This window comes from Scyliorhinus torazame, chromosome 11 (assembly GCF_047496885.1).
Source record: "Scyliorhinus torazame isolate Kashiwa2021f chromosome 11, sScyTor2.1, whole genome shotgun sequence".
Taxonomy (NCBI): domain Eukaryota; kingdom Metazoa; phylum Chordata; class Chondrichthyes; order Carcharhiniformes; family Scyliorhinidae; genus Scyliorhinus; species Scyliorhinus torazame.
In genome coordinates this window covers 47,928,981-47,955,099 of record NC_092717.1, presented here as the reverse complement: position 1 = coordinate 47,955,099, position 26,119 = coordinate 47,928,981, and the positions used below count along the sequence as shown (strand labels likewise).

Genomic DNA, 26,119 nt, shown 5'->3' with positions numbered 1-26,119 from the left:
TATTGCATTGGTTCCTCATGATCCACAGTGCTTGCCATTCATTTCCATTACAGTCAATACAATTTATTATCCAATAACACCCATTTTGTGCAACTGTTCAATATGAATTTCTACCCCAAGTTCTTTTAAAATTTAAGCCACACATGCTTGATTTAAAATAAATGATCAGATAAAGAATTCTTTGCAGCTTCTGGAATTTGGATAGGGATTAATCACAGAATACTTTTACCTCCCAGTCTTTCAGCACTGGATCATTGTTGGAATTCTCATTCATTTCAGTCTTCTCAGTCTTTGTGACAACCATGAATCCCGGCTCCTTCACTGACTCTCCAGTTTCATTCCCGTACACATCGGGAGACCACTGCACAAAGAAGACATACAGATGTTCGGCCCTGTAAAGCAAACAGTTTCCATTGAATAAATATTAACTCTCTTGGCTGGTCCATACTGCATCAGATACCAGAGACTTCACAAGTACTTACTGCACAGCTATTAAGGACAGCAGAATTGGAAGCTACAGAAGGCTGGATGGATGAGGTTACAGTCCAACAGCAGGATGGGTGGAGGAAAGAAAGTTCAACATACTTCCCTGGTACTAACAGGGGGAAGTTTTTTTTTTTTTTTTTTTTTTTTTTTTTTTTTTTTTTTACACAGAGGGAAGTGGGTCCTGGAACTCGCTGCCGGAGGTGGTGGTGGAAGCATGTACGATAGTGACCTTTAAGGGAAGACTCGACAAATACATGAATAGGATGGGAATAGAGGGATGTGGACCCTGGAAGTGTAGAAGGTTTTAGGTTAGACGGGCAGCATGGTCGGCGCAAGTTTGGAGGGCCGAAGGGTCTGTTCCTGTGCTGTACTTTTCTTTGTTCTTTGAAGGTGCATAAAATCAGAAATCACTTCAATTTCATTTTATTATCTTTATATTCACTGTATTCTGGGGGCAATCTTTCACACAATTTCCCCTGTGTACATGGTGTGTCATTGCATGAATTTTAAAGCATTCCATGTTTAGAACATTTAATTAATATTTAGAATATATGTGCTGATGAGTTGGTGTCATAGACATTATACAATCCCTGGCAGGCAGAGGTCATTCAGCCTATCGAGTCTGCACCAACCATCCAAAGGAGCATCTGACCTAGGCCCTCACCCCCACCCGAGGGGCAATTTAGCATGGCCAATCCACTTATCCGGCACATCTTTGGGCTGTGGGAGGAAACCCGCACAGACACGGGGAGAATATGCAAACACTACACAATCACCCAAGACTGAAAGTGAACCCGGGTCTCTGACGCGGTGAGGCAGTAATGCTAACCACTGTGCCACCATGCAGCCCATATCTGTTGACAACGACATTAAAATGCATGTATGATTGAAATGAAGGAAAGGTCAATGGATTGAGCATTTATCCTTCACTCCAGTATACATGTGTTGTCATCCAACCTTATTGCTTTACGACAAATACCATGGTTGTGACTGGGTCAACACCCAAGGAAAGAATCACTGGATTTGCGGCCACAAAGCCACCATTTGGACCAAACTGCTTTTCTTTTCTTTACGTTATACTTCTCTCTCTGTACATTTTTATGAAGCCTACATCCTCAAATTGTGAAAAGACATTCTTAATGGAGTTTGATTGAATGGCCAATCAGAAAAGTAGTATCCTTAAAGATGTGATACAAGATCATAAACAATTTATTTGCATTTACTTCTATTTCTGCCAATTTTCACCCCTTCTCTAGGAAATTGCTTAGAAACTCAACGGTGCCAAAGCATTCATAATGGTACAGGCGTGTCAACTGCCACATTAAGGTTGCCAGCTCAGGCGGGACAATTCTGGGAGATATTGGCTGAAGCTATATCATAAAAATCCAGCAGTGTGGCACATGTTCTAGATGGATGAATTTCTTCATTTGCCCAATTTCTAATCATCTCACCCCACTTACCTTGAGCAAAATCAGTTTTTTTCTATTTTGAGTTTCTCCATTCTCTCCCTCAATAACCGCCTCCAAGACTTTTAAATGTTTAATTCAGATTTCTAAAAAGTTCCGTTCAACATCTCAAGATTGAAAACCCCCCAGATAAAACACACACACTGTGTTGGCAGTTAATAGTGCAGCAAATTTGGCAACAATTGCAACTGACATGATGCTAAACTTTATGAAACCTTGGACTGCCCTCTCACTTCAATGACCTGAATCATTATCCAGCGCCTTTAAATTGATCCGTGAATCTTGTAGATCCTTGCATCCACTTGCCCGGAGTGCAGCTCAAACAACACTCAAGAAGCTCAACACCATCCAGGGCAAGGTGGTTCTCCTCCCACAAACATTCGCTCCCTCCACCACCATCTTTGGAGTAAAAAATTTCACCAGTATGTCTAAGGACCTGCGTTTACAGGGTTCACAAACCATAAGCCTTTGTTAGGCCTGTTCCAGAAAGATTGGACGATTCCCACAAAGCATTCGCTCGGTTTCAGCGTTGGGCCCAGTTGCTGGCATGCGAGTACATGCCGGAACACCGTATGGGGGCGAAGATTCCCCACGTGGCTACATTGAGCCGCCCTCCCTTCCCCCTCCAGGTTGCCAACGCTGGCCAATAGTCATCCCCGCCCTCCATTTCACAGACTGCCTGCCACAGCGTCTTGCACCCGCGATTGGACCCAGACCTACCCACAAGTGTCCTGCATCTGCCACATCATTCTGTATGGAGCCCAGCACCATGCCTTGCCAGACGATATGAAGGCATAAGCCTCTAAGGACCAGAAATTAGGGGTCGAGGACGGTGTTATTCTGTGGGGATCAAAAGTGTGGTGGTTCCAGAATGCGGGGGCAGCCCACTCTTGCAGGACCTCCACAATGGACACCCGGGAGTGTCAACGATGAAAATGCTGTCCTGCAGCTATGTCTGGTGGCCCGGGATCAACCACAACCTTGAGTTTGGCCCAGCATGGTGTACCATGCCAGGAGCATCAGAAGTTGCCACCGGCTGCCGCTCCACTCATGAGAATAGAACAAAGAAAGAAAAGTACAACACAGGAACAAGGCCTTCGGCCCTCCAAGCCTGTGCCGATCATGATGCCCTAACTTTTTTAAAAAAACTTCCGCCCTTACTCAGTCCGTATCCCTCTATTTCCTCCCTATTCATGTACCCATCCAGGTGCCTCTTAAATGTTGCTTATGTGTCTGCTTCCACTGCATCCTCTGGCAGCGCGTTCCAGGCACCCACCACTCTCTGCATGAAAAACTTACCCTGCACATCTCCCTTAAACTTTCCCCCTCTCACCTTTAACTTGTGCCCCCTTCCAACCTTGGAAAACGCCTCTGACTATCCACACTGAATGAAATGAATGAAAATATCTATGCCTCTCAATTTTGTATACCTCTATCAGGTCTCTCTTCAGCCTCCGTCTTTCCAGTGAAAACAGTCCTAGTTTATTCAACCTCCCCTCATAGACAACACCCTGGAGACCAGGCAACATCCTGGTGAAGCTTCTTTGCACTCTCTCCAAAGCTTCTATATCCTTCTGAGAATGTGGTGATCAGAACTGCACGCAATACTCCATATGCAGCTCAACCAAGGTTTTGTATAGCTGCAACGTGATTTCTCAACTCCTGTACTCAATGCCCCGGCTGATGAAGGCAAGCATGCCATTTGTCTTCTTAATCAACTTGGCCACCTGTGTTGCCACTTTTAGGGAACTGTGGACCTGCATGTCCATATCTCGCTGTATGTTAATGTTCCCAAGGGTTCTGCCATTCACAGTATAATTCAAACCTAGATTTGATCCTCCAAAATTGCATCACCTCGTATTTGTCCAGGTTAAACTCTTTTTAAAAAAAAAAATAAACATTTTATTGAGGCATTTTTGGTATAGTAACAACAATATACATGAAACCATAAACATAGTGCAAAAGCCATTTACCTCTCGTACAGGTCCCACCTTTATTAACCCCCTCATCTAATCTAAACTACCCCCCCCCCCCCCCCCGCCGTCTGCTGTCAATTAATTTTCCGCAAAGAAGTCGACGAACGGTTGCCACCTCCGGGTGAACCCTAACAGTGACCCTCTCAAGGCGAACTTGATTTTCTCCAAACAGAGAAAGCTAGCCATGTCTCCGACTTCGGGGGCTTGGAGTCCCTCCATGCTAATAGTATCCAGTCTCTGGGCTACCAGGGAAGCAAAGGCCAGGACGTCTGCCTCTTTCTCCTCTTGGATTCCCGGGTCTTCTGACACCCCAAAAATCACCACCTCTGGACTCAGCGCCACCCTAGTTTTTAACACCGTGGCTATGACTTCCGCAAACCCCTGCCAGAATCTCCTAAGCTTTGGACATGTCCAAAACATGTGGACATGGTTCGCCGGTCCTCCCGCACATTTTGCGCACCTGTCCTCCACCCCAAAGAATCTGCCATGTCATGTGAGCCCGGTGAACAACCTTAAATTGTATCAGGCTGAGCCTGGCACATGTTGCGGAAGTGTTGACTCTACTCAACGCATCTGCCCATAGACCATCCTCTATCACACATCCCAGCTCCTCCTCTCACTTGCGCTTCAGCTCCTTGGTCTGCGTCTCCTCCGACCCCATAAGCTCCTTATAAATGTCCGAGACGCTCCCTTCTCCTACCACCCTCTGGAAACTTCCCTGTCCTGAATCCCCCTTAGCGGTAGGAGCAGGAAGGTTGACACCTGTTTACGAAGGAAGTCCCGCACCTGCAGATACCTGAATTTGTTTCCCCTCGCCAACCCAAACTTTTCCTCCAACGCCTTCATACTCGGAAAGCTCCCCTCTATGAACATATCCCCCATCCTCTCAATCCCCGCTCTCCGCCATAACCGGAACCCCCCGTCCACACTCCCCGGGGCAAACCGCTGATTATCACAGACTGGGGCCCAAACCGAAGCTCCCACTGCTCCCACATGCTGCCTCTACTGGCCCCAAACTCTCAGGGCCGCCATCACCACTGGACTGGTAGAGTACCGTGCCGGTGGGAACCTCAGAAGCGCAGTTACCAACGCCCCCAAACTGGTGCCCTTACATGAAGCCGCCTCCATACGCACCCATGCCAACCCCTCCCCCACCACCCACTTCCTGATCATGGCTATATTAGCCGCCCAGTAATAGTTGCGAAAATTTGGCAATGCCAGCCTACCCGACTCCGCTCAAGCATTATCCTTCTTACTCGCGGGGTCTTGCCCGCCCAGACAAAGCCCATGATCACTCTGTTGACCCGCTTAAAAAAGGACCGCGGAATAAAAATGGGGAGACACTGTAAATACAAATAGTAATCTCGGGAGGACCGTCATCTTCACCGCTTGCACCCTCCCAGCCAGAGACAACGGAAGCACATCCCATCTCCGAAAAGCGTCCTTCATTTGGTCCACCAGCCGGGCCAGATTCAATTTATGCAGCTGGTCCCATTCCCGCGCCACTTGGATACCTAGGTACCTAAAGCTTCCCTTTACTAACTTAAACGATATTTCTCCCAGTTGCCTCTCCTGGACCACAAACATTTCACTCTTTCCCATATTAAGCTTATACCCCGAAAACCAGCCCAATTCCCCTAAAGCCCTCATGATTTCTTCCATCCCCTCTATTGGGTCCGAAACGTACAGAAGCAGGTCATCCGCATAGAGCGAAACCCTGTGCTCCATCCCGCCCCCCCCACCCCCCCCACCCCCCCACCAAGACCAGTCCTCTCCAGCCCCTCGAGGCTCTCGGAGCAATTGCCAACGGCTCTATAGCCAGCGCAAACAACAGTGGGGAGTGGGGACATCCCTGTCTCATTCCCCGGTGCAGTCTAAAGTAGTCCAATGTAGTCCTATTCGTCCATACACTCGCCACAGGAGCCTGATTAAGCAACCTGACCCAGTCGATAAAGCCCCGACCGAATCCGAACCGTGTCCCATTACCTCCCACAGATAGTCCCATTCTACCCGATGAAAAGCCTTTTCTGCATCCATTGCGATCACTTCCTCCACCTCCCAAGCTTCTGGGGGCATCATGATCACATTTAACAGCCTTCTTACATTGGTCACCAACTGCCTGCCCTGAACAAACCCCGTCTGGTCCTCCCCAATAACGTCCGGAACACAATCCTCAATCCTGGAGGACAAGATTTTGGCCAGCAACTTGGCATCCACATTTAACAGGGAGATCGGCCTGTAGGACCCACACAACCCCGGGTTCTTGTCCCGCTTAAGAATCAACGAAATCATTGCCTGTGACATCGTCGGGGGCAGCACCCCTCTTTCCCTTGCCTCATTGAACATCCTCATCAACACCGGCCCCAATATCCCAGAGAACTTTTTATAGAACTCCACTGGGTACCCGTCCGGCCCCGGGGCTTTACCCGACTGCATGGCCTTCAGACCCTCCACTAGCTTTTCCAACCCGATCGGAGCCCCCAGCCCTTCTACCCGCTCCCCGTCCACCTTTGGGAAATTCAGTCCCTTCAGGAAGTGCCTCATCACGTCCGGCCCCGTAGGGGGTTCCGACCTGTACAGCCTGCTATAGAAATCCGTAAACGCCTTATTCACCCCTACTGAATCACCAACCAGGTTCCCATCTCCGTCATTTACTTTCCCTATCTCCCTAGTTGCCTCCCTCTTCCTAAGCTGCTGTGCAAGCATTCTGCTGGCCTTCTCTCCATGTTCATAGATCCCCCTTACCTTTCTCAGCTGCTCCACCGCCCTCCCTGTGGTCAGCAAGCTAAACTCCGCCTGTAACCTCCGCCGTTCCCTTAAAAGCCCTGCCTCCGGGGTCTCCGCATACCTCCTATCAATCTGTAGTATCTCCTTTACCAGTCGGTCCGTCTCTGCCCTGTCCACCTTCTCCCTATGGTCCCGAATCGAAATCAGCTCCCCCTGACCACCGCCTTCAGTGCTTCCCACACCACCGCTGCTGAAATTTCCCCGTGTCATTGACCTGCAGGTAGCTCTGAATACATTTCCTCAGCCACTCGCACACCCCTTCATCCGCCAAAAATCCCACATTCAACCTCCAGTGATGACTGTCTTTACTAACCTGCAGGTCAATCCAGTACGGAGCACGGTCTGAGATTGTAATCGCCGAGTACCACGTGTCCACCTCTCCAGCCAGCAAGGCCCTGCTCAAAATAAATGAATCAATCCGGGAGTACACTTTATTCACGTGTGAGGAGAAGGAGAACTCCTTCACCCTTGGCTGCCCAAACCTCCATGGATCCACCCCCCCTATCAGCTCCATGAACCATCTTAGTTCCTTTGCCATTGCTGGCACCCTGACAGTTTTCGAGCTTGACCGGTCCAAGCCAGGGTCCATAACTGCGTTGAAGTCCCCTCCCATAACCAACCTGTGCGAGTCCAGGTCCGGTATCTTCCCCAGCATCCTCTTTACAAACTCCACATCATCCCAATTTGGCACATATACATTTACTAATACCACCTGCTCCCCCTCTAACTTCCCACTGACCATAATGTACCGAGCTCCCACGTCTGAGACTATTTTACCCGCCTCAAACACCACCCGCTTATTGATCAGGATCGTGACCCCTCTAGTCTTTGAATCTAACCCCGAGTGAAAGACTTGATTGACACAGCCTTTCCTCAGTCTAACCTGGTCCGTTACTCTAAGGTGCGTCTGCTGCAACATTACCACGTCCGCCTTCAATCCCCTAATATGCGCGAACACACGTGCCCTTTTGACCGGCCCATTTAACCCTCGAATATTCCAGGTGATCAACCTAGTTGGGGGGCTCATTCCCCCCCCCCCCTCCGTCGATCAGCCATCCCCTTTTTTAGGTCCACCTCCAGCCCGTGCTCTACGCCTTCACCGGTCCATCCCCAGGCAGCCCAACCTCCTCTCTGTCCCTCAGCTCAAGTCCCTCCCTCGTCAGCAGAACATTCGCCCCCCTCCCCCCCCTAGTAGCAACACCCTGTAACCCAACCCCTTTACTAAACCAAACATATGTACACCCCCCCACTGCGCTTCCGTGAGCTAGCTCGCCCAGCTAGCTTGTGGCACCCATCCCCGGCGCCAGACAGTCTCCCACCGATTGTTCCCTCCCCCCGCTCATACAAACAAACTTCAGTATCAAACAATCCCCACACAATTGCCCAATAGGAAAAACACCAAGATCAAAAACAAGCACACCTCCATCCCCCAACAGTGCAAATGAAAACATTAACTCACTCAGCTCTACCGCTGGTCCCAATTCAATGCAAACAGCATCACAAACATCTTCCATAAAATGCAAAACGAGAAGCTTTTTTTTTACAAAAACAGAGAAACAAAAAGAAAAAAAAACATGAACGTTGCAGCCAAGTTCAAAAGTTCTCAGTCCTTCGCCAGCCCTTTCTTTTTCGCAAAGTCCAACACATCCTCAGGCGACTCGAAGTAGAAGTGCTGTTCCTCATGCGTACAACAGTCCAAACTTCACCTTTTTCTTAAAAAGGATCGATCTAATCTGGTTGAAGCCTGCTCTCTTCCTGGCCACCTCTACACTCAGGTCCTGGTAAACCCGCAGGATTCAATTGTCCCACTTACAGCTCCGTGTCTGCTTGGCCCACTGTAGAATGCGCTCCTTATCGAGAATCTGTGGAATCTCACCACCACTGCCCTCGGGGGGGGGGGGTCTCCCATTCGCGGCTTCCTCGCGAGTGCTCTATGAGCCCTATCCACCTCCAAGGGCCAGGAGAATGCCCCATCCCCCATCAGCTTCACAAACATGTCTGCAACGTATGCCCCAGCGTCCATTCCTTCGGACCCCTCCGGGAGCCCGACGATTCTTAGGTTCTGCTGGCGGGACCTGTTTTCAAGGTCCTCCACCTTCTCTAGGAGCTTCTTCTGCTGGTCCCTCAGCATCCCCACCTCCAGCTCCACCGCAGTCTGATGTTCCTCCTGCTCAGCCAGCGCCTTCTCCACCTTCTGGATCGCCCGATCTTGGGCGTCCAATCTATGCTCCAACCGCTCAATCGACTTTTATCGGGTCCAAGCAGTCCCATTTCTGCGTAGCAAAGCCTTCCTGAATGACTTGCATCAGCTGCTCCATAGACTGCTGGGTCGACAAGCCCGAGGTCCGCAGGATGCTATGTCCCATTTACAGCTCAGTGTCTGCTTGGCCCAGTGTAGAATGCGCTCCTTATCCAAGAACCTGTGGAATCTCACCACCATTGCCCTCGGGGGGGGGGTGTCTCCCATTTGTGGCTTCCTCGCGAGTTCACTGAGCCCTACCCACCTCCAAGGGCCGGGAGAATGACCCATCCCCCAGCAGCTTCACAAATATGTCTGCGATGTATGCCCCAGCGTCCGCTCCTTCGGACCCCTCCGGAAGCCCGAAGATTCTTGGGTTCTGCCAGCGGGACCTATTTTCTAGGTCGTCCACCGTCTCCAGAAGCTTCTTCTGCTGGTCCCTCAGCATCCCCACCTCCAGCTCCACCGCAGTCTGATGTTCCTCCTGCTCAGCCAGCGCCTTCTCCACCTTCTGGATCGCCCGATCCTGGCCGTCCAATCTATGCTTCAACCGCTCAATTGACTCTTTTATTGGGTCCAAGCAGTCCCGTTTCTGCGTAGCAAAGCCTTCCTGAATGACTTGCATCAGCTGCTCCATAGACTGCTGGGTCGACAAGCCAGAGGCCCGAACCTCCGCCGTGCTGTCTTCTGTTGCAGCTACAGCCCAAGCCTTCTCCATCTTTTTGTTTCTGCCCTTACGAACACTTCTAGTCCTTCTCTCCATGCACCGAAGTGGGAATTCAGTAAACAATTGGCAATAACATCCGTTTTACAATTCACGTCCGGTAGAAAAACGGGGGAAAGGTCCGACCAGAGCGGGAGCCACCAAACGTGCGTCTTGCTCCTCCATAGCCATCACCGGAAGTCCCAGATTAAACTCTTGTCCAGATTAAACTCCATCTGTCATTTCTGTGCCCAAGTCTCCAATCTATCTATACCCTGTTGTATCCTCTGACAATCCTTGGCTCTATCAGCAGCTGCGCCAATCTTCATGTCATCTGCAAACTCAGATCACCCATATTTCCCTCCAGATCATTTATATATACTACAAACAACAGAGGTCCCAGCACTGATCCTTGCGGAACACCACTATCTACAGATCTCCATTCTGAAAAACACCATTCCACCGCTACTCTGTCTTCTATAACCAAGCCAGTTCTGTATCCATCTAGCCAGCCCACCCCGAATCCCATGTGATTTTAGTTTTTGTACCAGTCTGCCATATGGGACCTTGTCAAACGCCTTACTAATGTCCATATAAACTACATCCACAGCCCTTCCCTCGTCAATTTTCTTTGTCACCAAGTTGGTGAGACATGACCATCCCCGTACAAACCATGCTGCCTGTAACTAATTAGTCCATTTTCCTCCAAATATGCATAAATTCTGTCCCTCAGTATCTTTTCCAAAGGCTTTCCCACCAGTGATGTCAGGCTCACCGGTCTATAATTTGCTGGATTATCCCTGCTTCCTTTCTTATACAAGGGAACAACATTGATTATTCTCCAGTCCTCTGAAACCTCACCTGTGATCAAAGAGGATGTGAAGATATCTGCCAAGGCCACAGCTATTTCTCTCCTTGCCTCCCGCAGTAACCTGGGATAGATCCCACCCCACCCCATGACTCGTCTACCTTAATGCAATTTGGGATAATCAACACTTCCTCCTTTGATATATATATTTTTTAATTTAGAGTACCCAATTCATTTTTTTTCAAATTAAGGGGCAATTTAGCGTAGCCAATCCAACTAGCCTACACATCTTTGGGTTGTGGGGCGAAACCCACACAAACACGGGGAGTGTGTGCAAACTCCACACGGACAGTGACCCAGAGCTGGGATCGAACCTGGGACCTCAGCGCCGTGAGGCAGCAGGGCTAATCCACTGCGCCACCGTGCTGCCCCTCCTTTGATATATTGACGTTCTCAAGAGCGTTCACACACCTATCCCTGACCTCAACATCCGTCATGTCCTTCTCCCTGGTGAATACCGATACAAAGTACTCATTAAGGGTTTCACTGACTTCCTATACTTCTACTAATCAGCAATGCAACTTTCCTCCATTGTCCTTGAGTGGGCCTACTCTTTCTCTTGCTCCTAATACATGCATAAAAAGCCTTGGGATTCTCCTTGACTATGTTTGCTAGACATTTCATGGCCCTTTTTAACCCTCCTAATTCCACATTTAAAGTTCTTTCCTACTTTCACTGCACTCCTCGAGGGCTTGGTCAATTTTTAGATGCTGAAACCAATTGTATGCTTCCTTTTGACTAAACTTACAATTACCCTAGTCATCCATTGTTCCCGAATACTGCCATTCCTATCCTTCATTTTTGCGGGGCCATGCCTGTCCTGCACTTTAACAAGTCTTTAAAAGCCTCCCACATGTCAGAGGATTTGCCCTCAAATAACCGCTCCCAATCCATATTCCTCAGTTCCGGTCTAATTTTGATGTAATTGGCCCTCGCGGGCCACTCTTGTCCTTATCCATGACTACCTGAAATCTTATGGAATTATGGTCGCTAAGCCTAAAATGCTCCCCCCACTGAAACATCAATCACCTAGCCTGGCTCATTCCCCAATACGAAGTCTAGTATGACCCCCTCCCTGGTTGGATTGTCAACATACTGTATCAAAAAGCCCTCCTGGACACATCTAACAAATTGCTCTCTATCTGAGCCCCTGGCTGTAAGGGATTCCCAGTTAATATGGGGGAAGTTAAAGTCACCCATCACAACTACCCTGTTTTATTCACACCTTTTCAGTATCTGTTTACACACCTGCTCTTCTCTCGCCTGCCGGCTGTTGGGAGGTTTACAGCACATTCCCAACATTATGATTTCACCCTTCTTATTCCTAAGCTCTACCATAATGCCTCACTACAAGATCCCGCCAATGTGTCCTCCCTCAACACAGCTGTGATCTGCTCCCTAATCTGCAGCGTAACTCCTCCACCTCTTTTGTTTCCCCTTTTGTCCCCTCTGAAACAACGATATCCTGGAATGTCAAGGTGCCAGTCCTGTCCTGTCCCTCCTTTAACCATGTCCCCATGATTGCAATTGCATCATAGTTCCATGTAGTAATCATTGCCTCCGCACTCGACTGAGTCTGATCATCCTGGACATTGCTGGGAAGGGGATGCAAGCCAACACTCGCCTTTGCGCCCCAAGAGATTCAGTACACATCTACAATTTTGGCGATGGTGCCGCATGGATTCTAGGTTTGGTGTTATCGCAATCCAGGCCTGTCTCCTACGAAGTGCGGGCACAAGAACGATAGCAGAACAGACAAGTGGACCACATCCATAGCTGCGCCCCGATTTGCTAGATCAGATTCCGGATACCCAAGTCCCACATGTTCCGCTGCTGCCACTGCCATTGCCCCCCCCGCTTGAGCACACTGAGATGGCAGACGTGGCCCCGTTTGACTCGGAATCTGACATGGACATTTAGCCTCTGACAGAGGCTACCGAGCCAATTCCCAATACCACACCAGTCATGCCAGTCCCGCAAAGGCGCTCCACTTGGAAATGCCAGTCTCCTGTCCAGTATATGCCTCCAGACCCTGCACAGACGATGACAGGCCACCATACCCGTGCAAAGACAACAAGGAGTCCTTCGTGCCAGTCCGTAGACGTGGATGCCACTCCAAGTTTGAGGGGGAAGGAGGTCATGGGATATGGACCATTTTGTTCCCCATGATCTCCATGGAATATGAATTTCCCCGGTAACGAGGCAGGGATTCCTCTTTCACAAGGGGAGCTTTCATAGTATAAAAACCCCGACCTGGGTGCAGGTCGAGGAGGGAGACCTTTCAGGGAGTGGAGAGCATTGTGTATTGAGAATAAACCAGTATTTGTTGCATCCTACCCATCGTTCAATGTGTATTCACACTGTACTCCCCTTCCAAGGAAGTATAATTATTTACAATACATGTTCCTGTTTAGTTGCCATGACACCACTTATTAGGCAATGCATGTCAAATCTGCTACTTGTTGCATAAACAAAGTATTTCCTCCTGTTGCCTCTGGGTTTTCTGCCAATCACATAAAATTTCCGGTATCTAGTTAGCGACCCATACGCCACTAAAAACAATTTTTGTTTATTTACTGTTAAACCCTTCATAATTTTAAAAATCATTCAGATGTATGGTGATGTTGGCTCCATATCCATCACAGTTTCATCTTAGCCTAGTTGCATCCTCAAACTTACATTCCCCTCCATCTTACACATTTTCTGTATTATCCATATATATATATCCTGGTCCAATCTCAGTCACTCATAAGCCTAGGTTAGCTTAAGGTCCCCATATACTTCTATATTCAAAATTCACATTCCCTCCAATTATTCTCCCCATTTCTGTAGTCTCCTATAGTCCTAAGACTCTTCGTCTAAACTCTTGGTTAATGTTAGTCCAGCTTCTTGGACATCCACCTATTCATTTCATCCTCAGCTACCTAGAACTTACAGGCAGCTGAGAGCACCGGACCAGAAGGGGCACTATTGGGAGCGCAGGATAAAGTGAGTGCAAGGCTCGGGGTCCTCACTCACCTTCGGGCAGCGGAGAGCACCGGACCTGGAAGGGACACTTTATTGGGAGCGCAGGATAAAGGGAATGCAAGGTTCGGGGTCCTCACTCACCTTCAGGCCGCTAGCGGAGAGCACCGGACCCGCGAGGGACACTCTACTGGGAGCACAGGAAAAAGGAAGTGCAAGGCCTGGGGCCCTCACTCACCTTGGGGTTGCAGAGTGCTGTGGCCAGTGTTCAGACAGCGCGCCGAGTTTGAAAGAAAGTCCAAGAGTGAATCACAGGAAAGCAGTAAGCGGAGTGGTTGGTGAGTAACTGATATTAAGGACTGTGTCCTTTATTACTAAGACATGTCAGGTAAGGACAGCTGAGTGGAACGTGTGGCCTGTCACATGTGGGGAGTCTTGGACACTACCAGTGTCTAAGATGACCAGATGTGTGGGAAGTGCTCCTAGCTGCAGAAACTGGAGCAAAGGTTTCGAAGCTTGAGCAGCAGCTGGAGACACTGAGGCGGAGTGTTTTGTGGATAGCACGTTTAGAGCGATGGTAATACCACAGTTCAAGGGGCAAGGAGACCACTAGGCAGCCCAGGAAAAACAGGCAGGTAGTGCAAGAGTCCCCTGGGGTCTCACTCACAAATCGGTATTCCATTTTGGTACCTCAGAAGAGTGCAGTCAGAGCCAAGCTTCTGGCACCACAAACAACTTCATTGTATGAGTGCGGAGGGTGGGGATTGGGGGGGGGGGGGGGGGGGGAAGAGAGAGAGAGAGAGAGAGTGAGAGAAAGGAAGAGCAATAGTAATAGCGGTATCATTAGTCAGAGGAGCAGACAGGTGTTTCTGCGGCCAAAGATGTGACTCCAGAATGGTGTGTTGCCTCTCTGGTGCCAAGGTCAGTGTCATGATATCCATATTAACATATCATGGTGCAATCACACACACACACACTGATGGACAGGTAGACGGACCAATCAACACACACACAACATCACAGCCAATCACCAGTGAGAGCACACGCACTATAAAACAGGGAACACCACAGTTCCCGCTCATTCTACCAGGAGATAGCTCAGAGCACAGAGCTCACAGCGTGCCACTCAGACATACACCATGTGCTGAGTGCCTCTCTAAGTTAGTGCTAGGGCTGGGTCCACAGGTTAACTGGTGAAGTACGAACCACAGCCAGAAGTTAACAGTTGTTATTGTACAGAATAATAAAACAGAGTTGTACCATCTACAACCGTGTTGGTTCGTTTGTGTATCGGAACACCCAACACGACAGTCAGGGGTGTCATTTGTGCGGCTACAGGGCATCCTAGATGGAGAGGGTGAAAAGTCAGAGGTTGTGGTACACGTTGGTATCAAAGAGGCAGGTAGAATAATCTTGCATCAAGAATTCAGGCAGCTCGGCCGTAGATGAAAAAGCAGGACCCCAATCTCTGGATTACTCCTGGTGGCATTTGCGAGCGAGAACAGAAATAGGAACTAGGGCAGATGACTGCGTGGCTTAAGAGTTGCTGCAGGATGGAGGGGTTTAGATTCTTGGATCACTGTGACCGTTTCTGGGGAAGGTGGGACATATAGACGAGGGACAGTCTGCACCTGAACCTGGGGGTTCTGGGGACGTTCATAGTGGCAGTGGGGAAGTATTTCAGTGATAGCGACCACAACACGGTACGATTCAAGTTTATTATGGACAAGGAAAAAAATGACTTGCAAAACATTGTTTTGGATTGAGGCCAGGCAGATTTTACTAAAATAAAGCAGGATTTGGCAAAAGTTGACTGTGAACAGCTTCTTGCAGGAAAATCAACAGCAGAACAGTGGAGGGCATTCAAAAAGGAGATAGAGAAAGTACAGGTCCAACATGTTCTGTTTAGGGGGAAATGCAGGAGAAATATGTTCAGGGTATCCTGAAATATTCTGTGACTGCATTAACAGGAAGAGGTTAACCAGGGAAAGAATAGGGCCCATTAGAGATTAAGGGGACAATATTTGCAAGAAGCTGCAGGACATTGCTAGGGTGTTAAATGAATACTTCTCATCGGTCTTCACTCAGGAGGAGGACGTAGGTACAGAATTTAGGGAGTGGGACCTTGAACAGTTTTACATAGGAAGTGAGGAGGTATTGGAGACTTTGACGGGCTTACAAATAGACAAAACCCCAGGCCAGGATGAATTGTATCCCCGGCTGTTGTGGGAGGCGAGGCAGGAAATTGCAGGGGCTCTGATGAAAGTTTTTAATTCCTCTCTGGCCACGAGGCAAGTGCCAGAGGACTGGAGAACAGCTAATGTTGTTCCACTTTTCAAGAAGGGGGATAGAGATGAACCAGGAAGTTACAGACTGGTGAGTCTCACGTCAGTGGTAGGGAAACTATTGGACAAAATTCTGAAGGAGAGAATTAATTTCCATTTGGAAGGCATAGGTCGATTATGGATAGTCAGCACGGCTTTGTCAGAAAGAGGTCATGCCGAACAAATCTGATAGAATTTTTAGATAAAGTGACAGAGTGTGTGGATGAAGGAAGTGCAGTTGATGTAGTTTATATGAATTTTAGCAAAGCCTTGGTCAAGGTCCCACATGGGAGACAGATTGAGTAGGTTGAAGCACATGGAATTCAAGGAAATGTGTTGAGATGGATCCGAAACTGGCTTAGAAATAGGACACAAAGGGTGGTGGTAGAAGGCGGTTTGAGTAACTGGAAGCCGGTGTCCAGCGGCGTACCATAATGATCAGTTCTGGGTCCCTTGTTTGTTATATACATAAAAAAGGCAAGTGTCCCAATAACCTTTGTAGCGCACAAAGACACACGAGAGACGAATAGAGATGAAGTCGATGAGGCTTTATTAAGCGTGACTTGTTCCCCGCAGTTCAGTAACAGACTGGCCTGCGGGGGAGAACTCCTGGTTCTTATACTCCGCCTGCAGGGCGGAGCTAGAGGTCAACAGCCAACCAGGACCCGGGATCTGTCAGCCAATGACATCACGGCTTCACAGTCCCACATGACCCCTAATGCATACTACCACATTCACCCCTTGTTAAAAATGAACCCGGCGGGGTGGTGCTTCGCATGGTGGTAAGGGTTTACAAGGCTGGTCCTGGGAGGAAAACTTTTGCATGTCATCACAGTATGTACAGGGTTTTTTTTTTTTTGCACTATTTACAGTGGTCGTAAGGGGGAAAAGAAAAAGGTTCTCGTTAAAGTCCACAACATTGTAGTGTTACATCCGTGCCACGAGTCGGTCGGGCGGTCTGGTCGTTCTTGTCGATCGCCTCGGCCCCGGTGGTGGTGCTTGTTCCCGTGTTGTCGTCTCCGGGAGCCTTACGGTTTCTGCTTCAGCTTCACTTCTGGTCGGACCTGGGAGGAGGACCGATCCTCCCGGGAAGGGGGCGGTGGCGGGGTGCGCCAGTGGTAGGGAGGGGGTGATTGGTGTCGGGGGGGGTGTGCGTGTTGCCGGCGGGCGCCAGATCTCGCAGGGAGACCGTGTCCTGTCGGCCGTCGGGGTACTCCACGTAAGCGTACTGTGGGTTCGCGTGGAGGTGGTGAACCCTCTCGACCAACGGGTCCGACTTGTGCGCCCGCACATGTTTTCGGAGCAAGGTGGGTCCTGGGGCCGCCAGCCAGGTCGGCAGCGACGTTCCAGAGGAGGACTTCCGTGTCGGGGTGGATGAAGCTTTCTGTGCACCCGGAGTCGAGCAGGCATGGTGTCTCGTGGCCGTTTATCAGCACCGTTGTCGTCGTCTGGAGCGTCCGGGGCCGTGCTTGGTCCAGCGTCATTGAGGCCAGACGTGATCGTAGTGCTTGAGCGTCTTCCTCGAACCCCGTGGAGCCGTCGACACTGGGGTCCGTTGTTGCCGTCCAAGATGGCGGCGGGGGTGGACAAAATGGCCACCCCCATGCGTCGCACATGGCTGGGGGGTCCCAAGATGGCGGCGCCCCTCCTCCCCTCGTGGTGGCCGGGACCCAAAATGGCGGCGCCTGCGGGTCGCACATGGGGCGCTGGGGGGGTTGGGGAGCGTTTGAAACGCGCAGGACTCCTTGTTCTCCGGGGACAGCGGTGGCCGGGACCCAAAATTGCTGCGCTTGCGGGTCGCACATAGTGCACTGGAGGGGTTGGGGAGCGTTAGAAACGCGCAGGACTGCTTCTTCTCCTGGGACAGCGGCGACCTCCCGGGACCGGCACACAGCCGCGAAATGGCCCTTTTTTCCGCAGCTTTTGCAAATCGCTGCGCGGGCCGGGCAGCGCTGCCGGGGGTGTTACGCCTGGCTGCAGAAATAGCAGCGGGCCCCGCCGGGACGACTTGGAGTCTGAACCGCGCAAGCCTGTGGGGTGGGGTTTGTCGCGACGGGGGTCCACGGGGCCCAAGGGGCTGCCGCGCGGTCGGGGACGTACGCGCGGGCGTTTCACGCGGCTACATCCAGGGAGGCTGCAAGGGCCCGTGCCTCTGAGAGTCCCAGCGACTCTTTTTCCAAAAGTCTTTGGCGGATTTGGGGAGAGTTCATACCTGCGACAAAAGCATCGCGCATCAACATGTCCATGTGTTCAATCGCGTTTACCGGCGGGCAGCTGCAGGCCCGTCCCAAAATTAGCAGCGCGGCGTAGAATTCGTCCAGCGATTCTCCGGGACTTTGCCGTCTCATTGCGAGTTGGTAGCGTGCGTAGATCTGGTTCACTGGGCGAACATAGATGCTCTTTAGTGCTGCGAACGCCGTCTGGAAATCCTCTGCGTCTTCGATGAGGGGGAAAATTTCCGGGCTTACCCTCGAGTGCAGGACCTGTAGTTTCTGGTCTTCTGTGACCCGGCCAGGGGCCGTTCTGAGGTAGACCTCAAAACAAGTCTGCCAGTGTTTGAAAACTGCTGCTGAGTTCACTGCGTTGGGGCTGATCCTCAGGCATCCCGGGATGATCCTGAGATCCATAATCCTTTAGGCACGCTTAATAAATTGTAGCGCACAAAGACTCACGAGAGACAAATAGAGATGAAGTCGATGTGGCTTTATTAAGCGTGACTTGTTCCCCGCAGTTCAGTAACAGACTGGCCTGCGGGGGAGAACTCCTGGTTCTTATACTCCGCCTTCAGGGGGGAGCTAGAGGTCAACAGCCAACCAGGACCCGGGATCTGTCAGCCAATGACATCACGGCTTCACAGTCCCACATGACCCTTAATGCATACTACCACAACCTTCTATCGATATAGATGAGAATGTGGGGGGCAGTAATTACTGAGTTTGCAGAGGACACCAAGATTGGCTGGTGGTTAACAGTGAAGAAGAGGATCGTGGGTTACAGGAAGATTCGATGGGTTGGTCAGATGGCCAGAGCAGTGGCAGATAACCCTGGTAAGTGTGAGGCAATGCACTTTGAAGAAAAAGGGTAGTTAAGAAGGCTATTGGGACACTTGCCTTTATCAGTCGTGGTATAGAATATAAGAGCAAGGAAGTTATGATGGAGCTGTACAGAACATTGGTTAGGCCGCAGCTGGAGTACTGTGTGCAATTGTGGTCACCTCCCAATAGGAAGGTGGTGATTGCACTCGAGGGGGTACAGAGGAGATTCACCAGGATGTTGCCTGGGATAGAACATTTGAGCTACAAGGAGAGACTGGATAGGCTTGGACTGGTTTCTGTCGAGCAGAGAACGCTGAGGGGCATATGATTGAAGTGTATGAGATTATGAAGGGTTTGGACAGGGTAAATAGTAAGCAGCTATTCCCCTTCGTTGAGGGGTCAATCACAAGGGGGCATCGTTTTAGGGTGGAGGAGATTCCGAGCGGATTTGAAAAAACAAATTTCACACAGAGGGTGGCGAGAATCTGGAATGAACTGCCAGGGAAGGTAGAGACTGGAAACTTCACAACCTTTAAAAAACACTTGGATGAGCACTTGAAACACCATCACATTTATGGATATGGGACAAGTGCTGGTAAGCGGAATTAATGCAAGGTTCGGGGTAGTTATTGTTGGTGCAGACTCAATGGGCCGAAGGACCTTTTCTGCGCTGTACGACTCGATGAATCTAGAACCCATAGTCAGGAATCTTCTCTCTCTCCTCCACCTCTTCGCTTTCCCACCTTTTTCTTGAAATGTCACTTCTGATGAAAAGCCATTCACATTCTCCTTTCTTAGCCATTCTTCAACCACTGTCTCTGTTTGCCATACAAATTGTCACATAGGTTGAACATTTGTAATCAAACTTCTTTAACCTTCGTTTTAATAAAAGGAGCCTTAATTTTAACATTGCTTCAAACATTAGCGATGGCCCTCAAAATAAAAATTCCATTCGGTGTCAAGGCCATTTAGTGCTTTAGGCCAAGCTCCAAGGATCTGCATTTTCAGTTCACAATCTGAATATCCATGAAGAGATCCAGCCAATTAAGAATAGATATGAAACTAGGTTCTAAAAACAAGGTTACTACACTGATTTACTCAATGCTCTTTCGTGATTTAAAAAAAATATTCTTAGATATGAAGAACATTATTTTAAAACTTCTAATTAGTTGAGCCATACAGACCAGGAAAGTCCCAGGTGTAATCTGTTAGTCTGTGATAGGTTCTTTCTTCACTGCTGGAACAATAAGTAAGGTTGTAAAACTGACCTTTGTTCTCCTGCATGACCAGCAAAGGTAACTGACCAGGGATTCTCTTCGGATCATCATAATAATAACCTTTATTGTCACAAGTAGGCATACATTAACACTGCAATGAAGTTACTGTGAAAAGCCCCTAGTCGCCACATTCTGTCTCCTGTTCGGATACACAGGGAGAATTCAGAATGTCCAAATTACCTAACAGCGCGGCTTTTGGGACTTGGTGGGAGAAAACTGGAGCACCCAGAGACACAGGGAGAACATGCAGACTCCGAACAGACAGTGACCCAACCCAGGAATCAAACCTGGAACCCTGGAGTTGTGAAGCAACAGTGCTACCCACTGTGCTACCGTGCTGTTATGCACTGATCTGTATTAAAATAGTATAGATGTCCATGTATGAACAGACAACATTGCAGGATATTTGGGACCCACCAGTAGTGGGCAGGGAGGTGGTTGCAGCCTGAAAATACTAGTTTTGACTAGCATTGTAATTTCCCGACCCCATTCCCGACAGCAGTCATAATTGCCGAGGCAGGTTCAGAGCTGGCAGGATAACCAGAGTAGCTGGTTTTGGTCCCAACTGCGCTTTTCTGAGTTGAGCGAACCTTTAAACCATTAATGAACTGCTTCCGCAACTTTTTAAGTTGAGTGAACCTTCTCTGAACTGCTTTCTACTTCGGTTTTCAAAAAAGGAGACCAAAACTGTATACAGTACTCCAGATGTGGTGTCACCAAGGACCTATACAGCTGCAGTAAAACCTCCCTTACTTGTATATTCCATTGCTTTTGAAATAAACATTCAATTTGTCTTTCCAATCACTTGCTGTACCTTGTTACGAGATGGAGATATTAGGAAATTGGGTCCAGAAATGGAATCAAATATGTGGCAGGCAATTTAGGGGTTAAGCAGACGGAGGGAAAAAAAACTGCCAGCATAGAAAGGGAGTGATACGACCGCACCTGGCCGAGTTACATTGTCCTAGTCAGACTTAAACGCGTTAGTGGGAATGCACAGGATGGCCCTGTTCAGCAAGGGTGAGTCACTCGATATCCATTGTCCGTTGGAACACTCCTGTCCAACCAGCTATTAGGCCCATTAAAGAGTCTGGTGACCTCTTTGGCTGGAGAGAGAGAGAATGAATGCAGTTTTGGACAGATACAGAGAGAAGGCTTTGGAATGCAACCGAGAGACATCATGAAAGTTGCCACTGAGGCAGGCTTTGGAAAAGGGTTCTAAAAGAATTTTCCAAACAGAAGAAACATTGCTTTGTGAATGCAAATATCGCCTTTGCGGGCCTGTGTAAGTGGAATGAGAGCTGCATGTTCATTGAAAGTGCTGTTTAATGGGAATTAGTGTGTTAAAGTTAAGAAACTCATGTAATCTGTTATTGTTAGGGTATAAGTTTAAAAATTGTTTTTTTTTTCCTTTTGTTTTAATAAAGTTTGTAAAACTTTTAAAAGTTGCAGTTCTGGTCCAGAATCTTAGCCACTGCTGAGAGCTGACCAGGCGTCCATAACAATCTGCAAGCTAACTGTTTGTGATTCATGTACCAAGACACCCAGATTCCTCTACCACAATTCTTCTTTCCAAAGTGGACAAGTTCACATTTTCCTACATTGTACTACATCTGCCAATTTTTCCCCCACTCACTTAACCTATCTATATATCTCTTTTAAAATATGCAAAAGGTTACCTGATGTTTGTGGAATGATCAAGCAGTGCAGAAGCGAAGTGAAACATGGTGGGCAGGAAATAACAAAATAGTCCATCAAGCCTACACAAAGAGGGGAAAGGAGGGAAGAAAACTTTTCCTTTTCCTGTCCGATTTTAGAGATATTTCACCTAAGAGTGTTATCCATAAATGGTTTGCAGATTTTGAAAGCTTTCATTGTGATTGCAACACAATACATGATTGGCAGAGTCGCTCTGAGGATTCATTGAAAAGCCTCAGAATCTGGTCTGAGTACTTTCTGCTGAGACATTATACACACAGCCCAAACAATGCAGCAACTGAGAGCAATGCAGTCAGCGTGTAAAGCGCATGATGTCGTCTTATAATCAGTATTTATGTCTGCCTGCCAGGCAGTAAAAAACACAGGGCAAAAGTAACAAAACCTATTCCTCTGGCAACAAAGCGAACTTTCAAGAACGATAGCACTCAGTAAAAAGAGCCTAAAAGTGCAACAGTAGCCAGTAGAAAAATTACAAATGACCTGTAAGTACTGCGCGAGTCCTTTAAGCAGTTTTGGTGAGGGGGCCTTCATGTCAGTTAGCAATACACGGTGTTGAATAAAGCCTGGGGGTTACCCAAAGCCTTTAAGCCATACTTTTTTATTAAAACGTATTCTTCCTCTTTACATCTCACTTTAGCATTCCCCTTTGTAACAAACGCTACTCTGATGTTGGTTATTTGTATGCAGGCAACATAGCAAAAACACATTTATTGTCATCCTAGTTGTTCAACAAGTTAGGGTTCATTTCTTGAGTGACTGCTTTTCAGTTTGGCTAAGCCTCTTCAGAAGGCATTAAGGGCGGTACTTGTAGGGATTTTCACCCGCAACTTCGATCAAGGTTTGTCACAAGAGACTGTGAGCAAAAATGAAATAACGTGAAATTGAAGATAACAGACTGTCGTAGGTAGAGAATTGATGAGGAGATAAGAGATTTGTACTCCGACTGGAGTGTTAGGCAATGGTGGAGATGACAGAGTCTGCTGTGGTGGTGGGGGAACAACGTCCCTGAAGGACAATGGCTGGCCGGTGCCAAGTATTAGAACATTAAAAAACTGTTTATATATAAAAGAGTAAAAGATGAATATATAATGGAAATAATGCAACAATGGTCTACTAGTCTAACTTTTCGCAAAGCCCCATCCCACCCTCCATCCAGACACACAAGACAGACACACAGTGGGAGTAGGAAAGGTGCAAAAATAACAGGGATGAAAATGGCATGAGAGATTTGAGGATCTTCACTGCTGGGGTTGAGGTCTTGGTAGGCATTGATGTCTTCAGAATGGGAGGCATTGAAAACCATCGGTTAGTTTGGATCTTCATGCTGGACCACTTAGGCAGGATTTTGAGGCTTGGGACCCCTCTAGGGACACGCTTCAACTTGTGTTTGGCTGAGCCTTACCCACGATAGATGTACTTCAGGTCTGCCCAGTTTCTGATATATGGTCAGTTTCAGCTTGCCTCAGTTAAACAGAATATCAGAGCAGCAGTTTTCGCGAGGCCTTTGAGTGGTCTGGTAACTTTAATCAGAGAGAAATCTGGAAAGTTCTGCCTCCTCAGCTCTATCTTCAAGCTTTGAGTACTCACTAACGGCTCGGTTTACCTGAAGGGAGTTCCAGCTAAGATTTGAGAGATAATTACCCTCTTCTGAGAGAGAGACTCAAAGATTCTGCTTAGCTCTGCAGCTCAGAACAAAACTGAAACCAAGCACAGAGAATCACCCAGCAGGGCATTCCAGAAGAAAACCCACATCGAGGATTGGATGGCACAGTGGCTTGCACTGCTGCCTCACAGCTCCAGGGACCTGGGTTCAATTCCGACCTTGGGTGACTGTATGGAGTTTGCACTTTCTCCCCATGTCTCCCCGGTTTCCTCCCACAGTCCATGGATATGCAGGTTAGGTGGATTGACCATGCTAAATTGCCCCTTGGTGTCCAAAAGGTTAGGTAGGGTTACGGGATAGCGTGGAGGTGTAGGCTTAAGTAGAGTGCTCTTTCCAAGGGCCGGCGCAGACTCGATGGGCCGAATGGCCTCCTTCTGCACTGTCAGGATTCTATGAGGGCTGTGCTTAGCCCGGGGATTACAATGGAGTTGATTGGTTGCTAACCAAGTCCATCAAAATGAGATCACAGGCTTTGCCACAGAGCGCACTGAATAAAAGGAGTCTACCAAATCAGTCCAAATAGTAGCTTGCAACAGGGAGGGGGGGGGGGTTCAGCTCAATGCAAAAGTTTCAGCTCAAAACCAAAAGTCTGTAATGTTGCAAGATGAGAATTTTTAAAGACGAAAGACGGAACAGACAGGGATGTAACAAGTTACTCACACCAGTTACTCAAGAAGTGTTGACAGAAAAATTCCAGACCAGCTTCTGGGGTGCCCCAAACCCCAACTCCCTCTCCTGACGCCCCAGGCTCTCCTGACGCCCCAAGAACCAATCTGATGATCCCCCAACTGACTTCAGACTTCCCTTCTACCCCATCACGTCTCTGGGATTGTTCGCCGCAAGTCCTTGAAAAGCTGGCCTGGTGCCACAAAAGTTGTGGTGGTGGGTAGCGGTGCCTTTCCCTGCAACGGAGTCCTGAAAGTTGTAGTAAAAGACAACCTTCTCCCACATTAAGAAACATTGGGGCCACCAGGAATGGGTGCAGGAATGCCGGAATCAGGTCCTCTCCACCAATTTTACAGGTCTGTGAAGATTGGCCAACTCCGAAAATCCAGCAAAGAGGGGATATGAAAAAGCTATAGCTGGTCAAAGTCGAAAAAAATCCCAAAATATTCTATATGTATATCAATGGGAAGATGATAACCAGGGAAAGAGTAAGGCTCAATCCAGACCAACAGAGAAATCGGCGGATGGAGCCTGAGGACATTGGTAGGGTGTTGAATGAATACTTCAAATTGGTTTTCACCCGAGAATGAGGAGGTAGATATAGAACCCGGGGAGAGAGACTGAGGTTCTTGAGCAAATTGTCATAGGGAGTGCAAGGTATTGGAGGTACTGACAGGCTTAAAAGTGGACAAATATCGAGGTCCAGATCAATTGTGTTCCAGGATGGGAAGTGAGAGAGGAGATTTTCTGGACGCTGACCCAAATTTTTGATTCCTCTCTGGCCTCGGGGGAGGTGCCAGGGGACTGGAGAACAGCTAATGTGGTTCCACTATTTACGAAAGATTGTAGAGATAAGTCAGGGAACTACAGATGAGTGAGTCTCACGTCAGTGGTTGGGAAACTACTGGAGATAATTCTGAAGGAGACAATCTATCTCCACTTGGAGGAAAGGTTCGATCAGGAATAGTCAGCACGGCTTTGTCAGAGGGAGGTCATACCTAACAAATTTGATTGACATTTTTGAGCACGTGACTCGGTGTTTATTAATAATAATAATAATAATAATAATAATCTTTATTATTGTCAAAAGTAGGCTTACATTAACACTGCAATACTCTGGCGCTGGTTTGGGTACACGGAGGGAGAATTCGGAATGTCCAATTCACCTATCAAGCACGTCTTTTGGGACTTGTGGGTGGAAACCGGAGCACCCGGAGGAAAGCCACACAGACACGGGGGGAACATGCAAACTCCACACAGACAGTGACCCAAGCGGGAATCGAACCTGGGACCCTGGCGCTGTGAAACAACAGTGTTAACCACTGTGCTACCGTGCCGCCGATCGTGTAGATTAGAGAAATGAAGTTGATGTAGCTTGCATGGGTTTCAGCAAAGCCTTGAACAAGGTCCCACATGGGAGACTTATAAAGAAGGCAAATGCCCATGAGATACAGGGTAACTTGATACGATGGATTCAAAATTGACTTAGTTGTAGGAGACAGAGGGTTATATAATTTTAAGAAGGAATTAGATATAGCTCTTGTGGCTAAAGGGATCAAGGGATATGGTGGGGGAAGGCGGGGTCAGGGTATTAAACTTGATGATCAGCCATGATCATAATAAGTAGTGGAGCAGACTAGAAGGTCCGAATGGCCTCCTCCTGCTTCTATTTTCTATGACAGATGGCTGCTTTAGTTACTGGAAGTCAGTGTCCAGTGGTGTACCACAGGGATCAGTGCTGGGTCGATTATTGTTTGTCATTTATATAAACAACGTAGTCTGGGGGGGGAGGGGGGGGGGGCGGAGGGGGGTTTCTTGGGTTATAGGAAGATATAAACAGGTTGGTCAAATGGGCAGAAAACTGGCAAATGGAATTTAACCCTAAAAAGTGTGAGATGGTCCACTTTGGAAGGGTTGATATGATAAGAAAGTATTCAATGAATGGC

At 48.4% G+C, this 26,119-nt stretch overlaps 1 protein-coding gene across 3 annotated transcripts in view; it reads right to left on the bottom strand.

Moving 5' to 3' along the window:
- oxr1a (oxidation resistance 1a) overlaps positions 1–26,119 on the bottom strand; it is a 704,666-nt gene that overhangs the window by 126,552 nt on the left and 551,995 nt on the right. For all 3 annotated transcript variants that reach the window (XM_072467220.1, XM_072467219.1, XM_072467221.1), the window contains exon 11: positions 230–392. In XM_072467220.1, the coding sequence (XP_072323321.1) occupies positions 230–392 (163 nt within the window). The remainder of the gene's footprint in view (positions 1–229; positions 393–26,119) is intronic.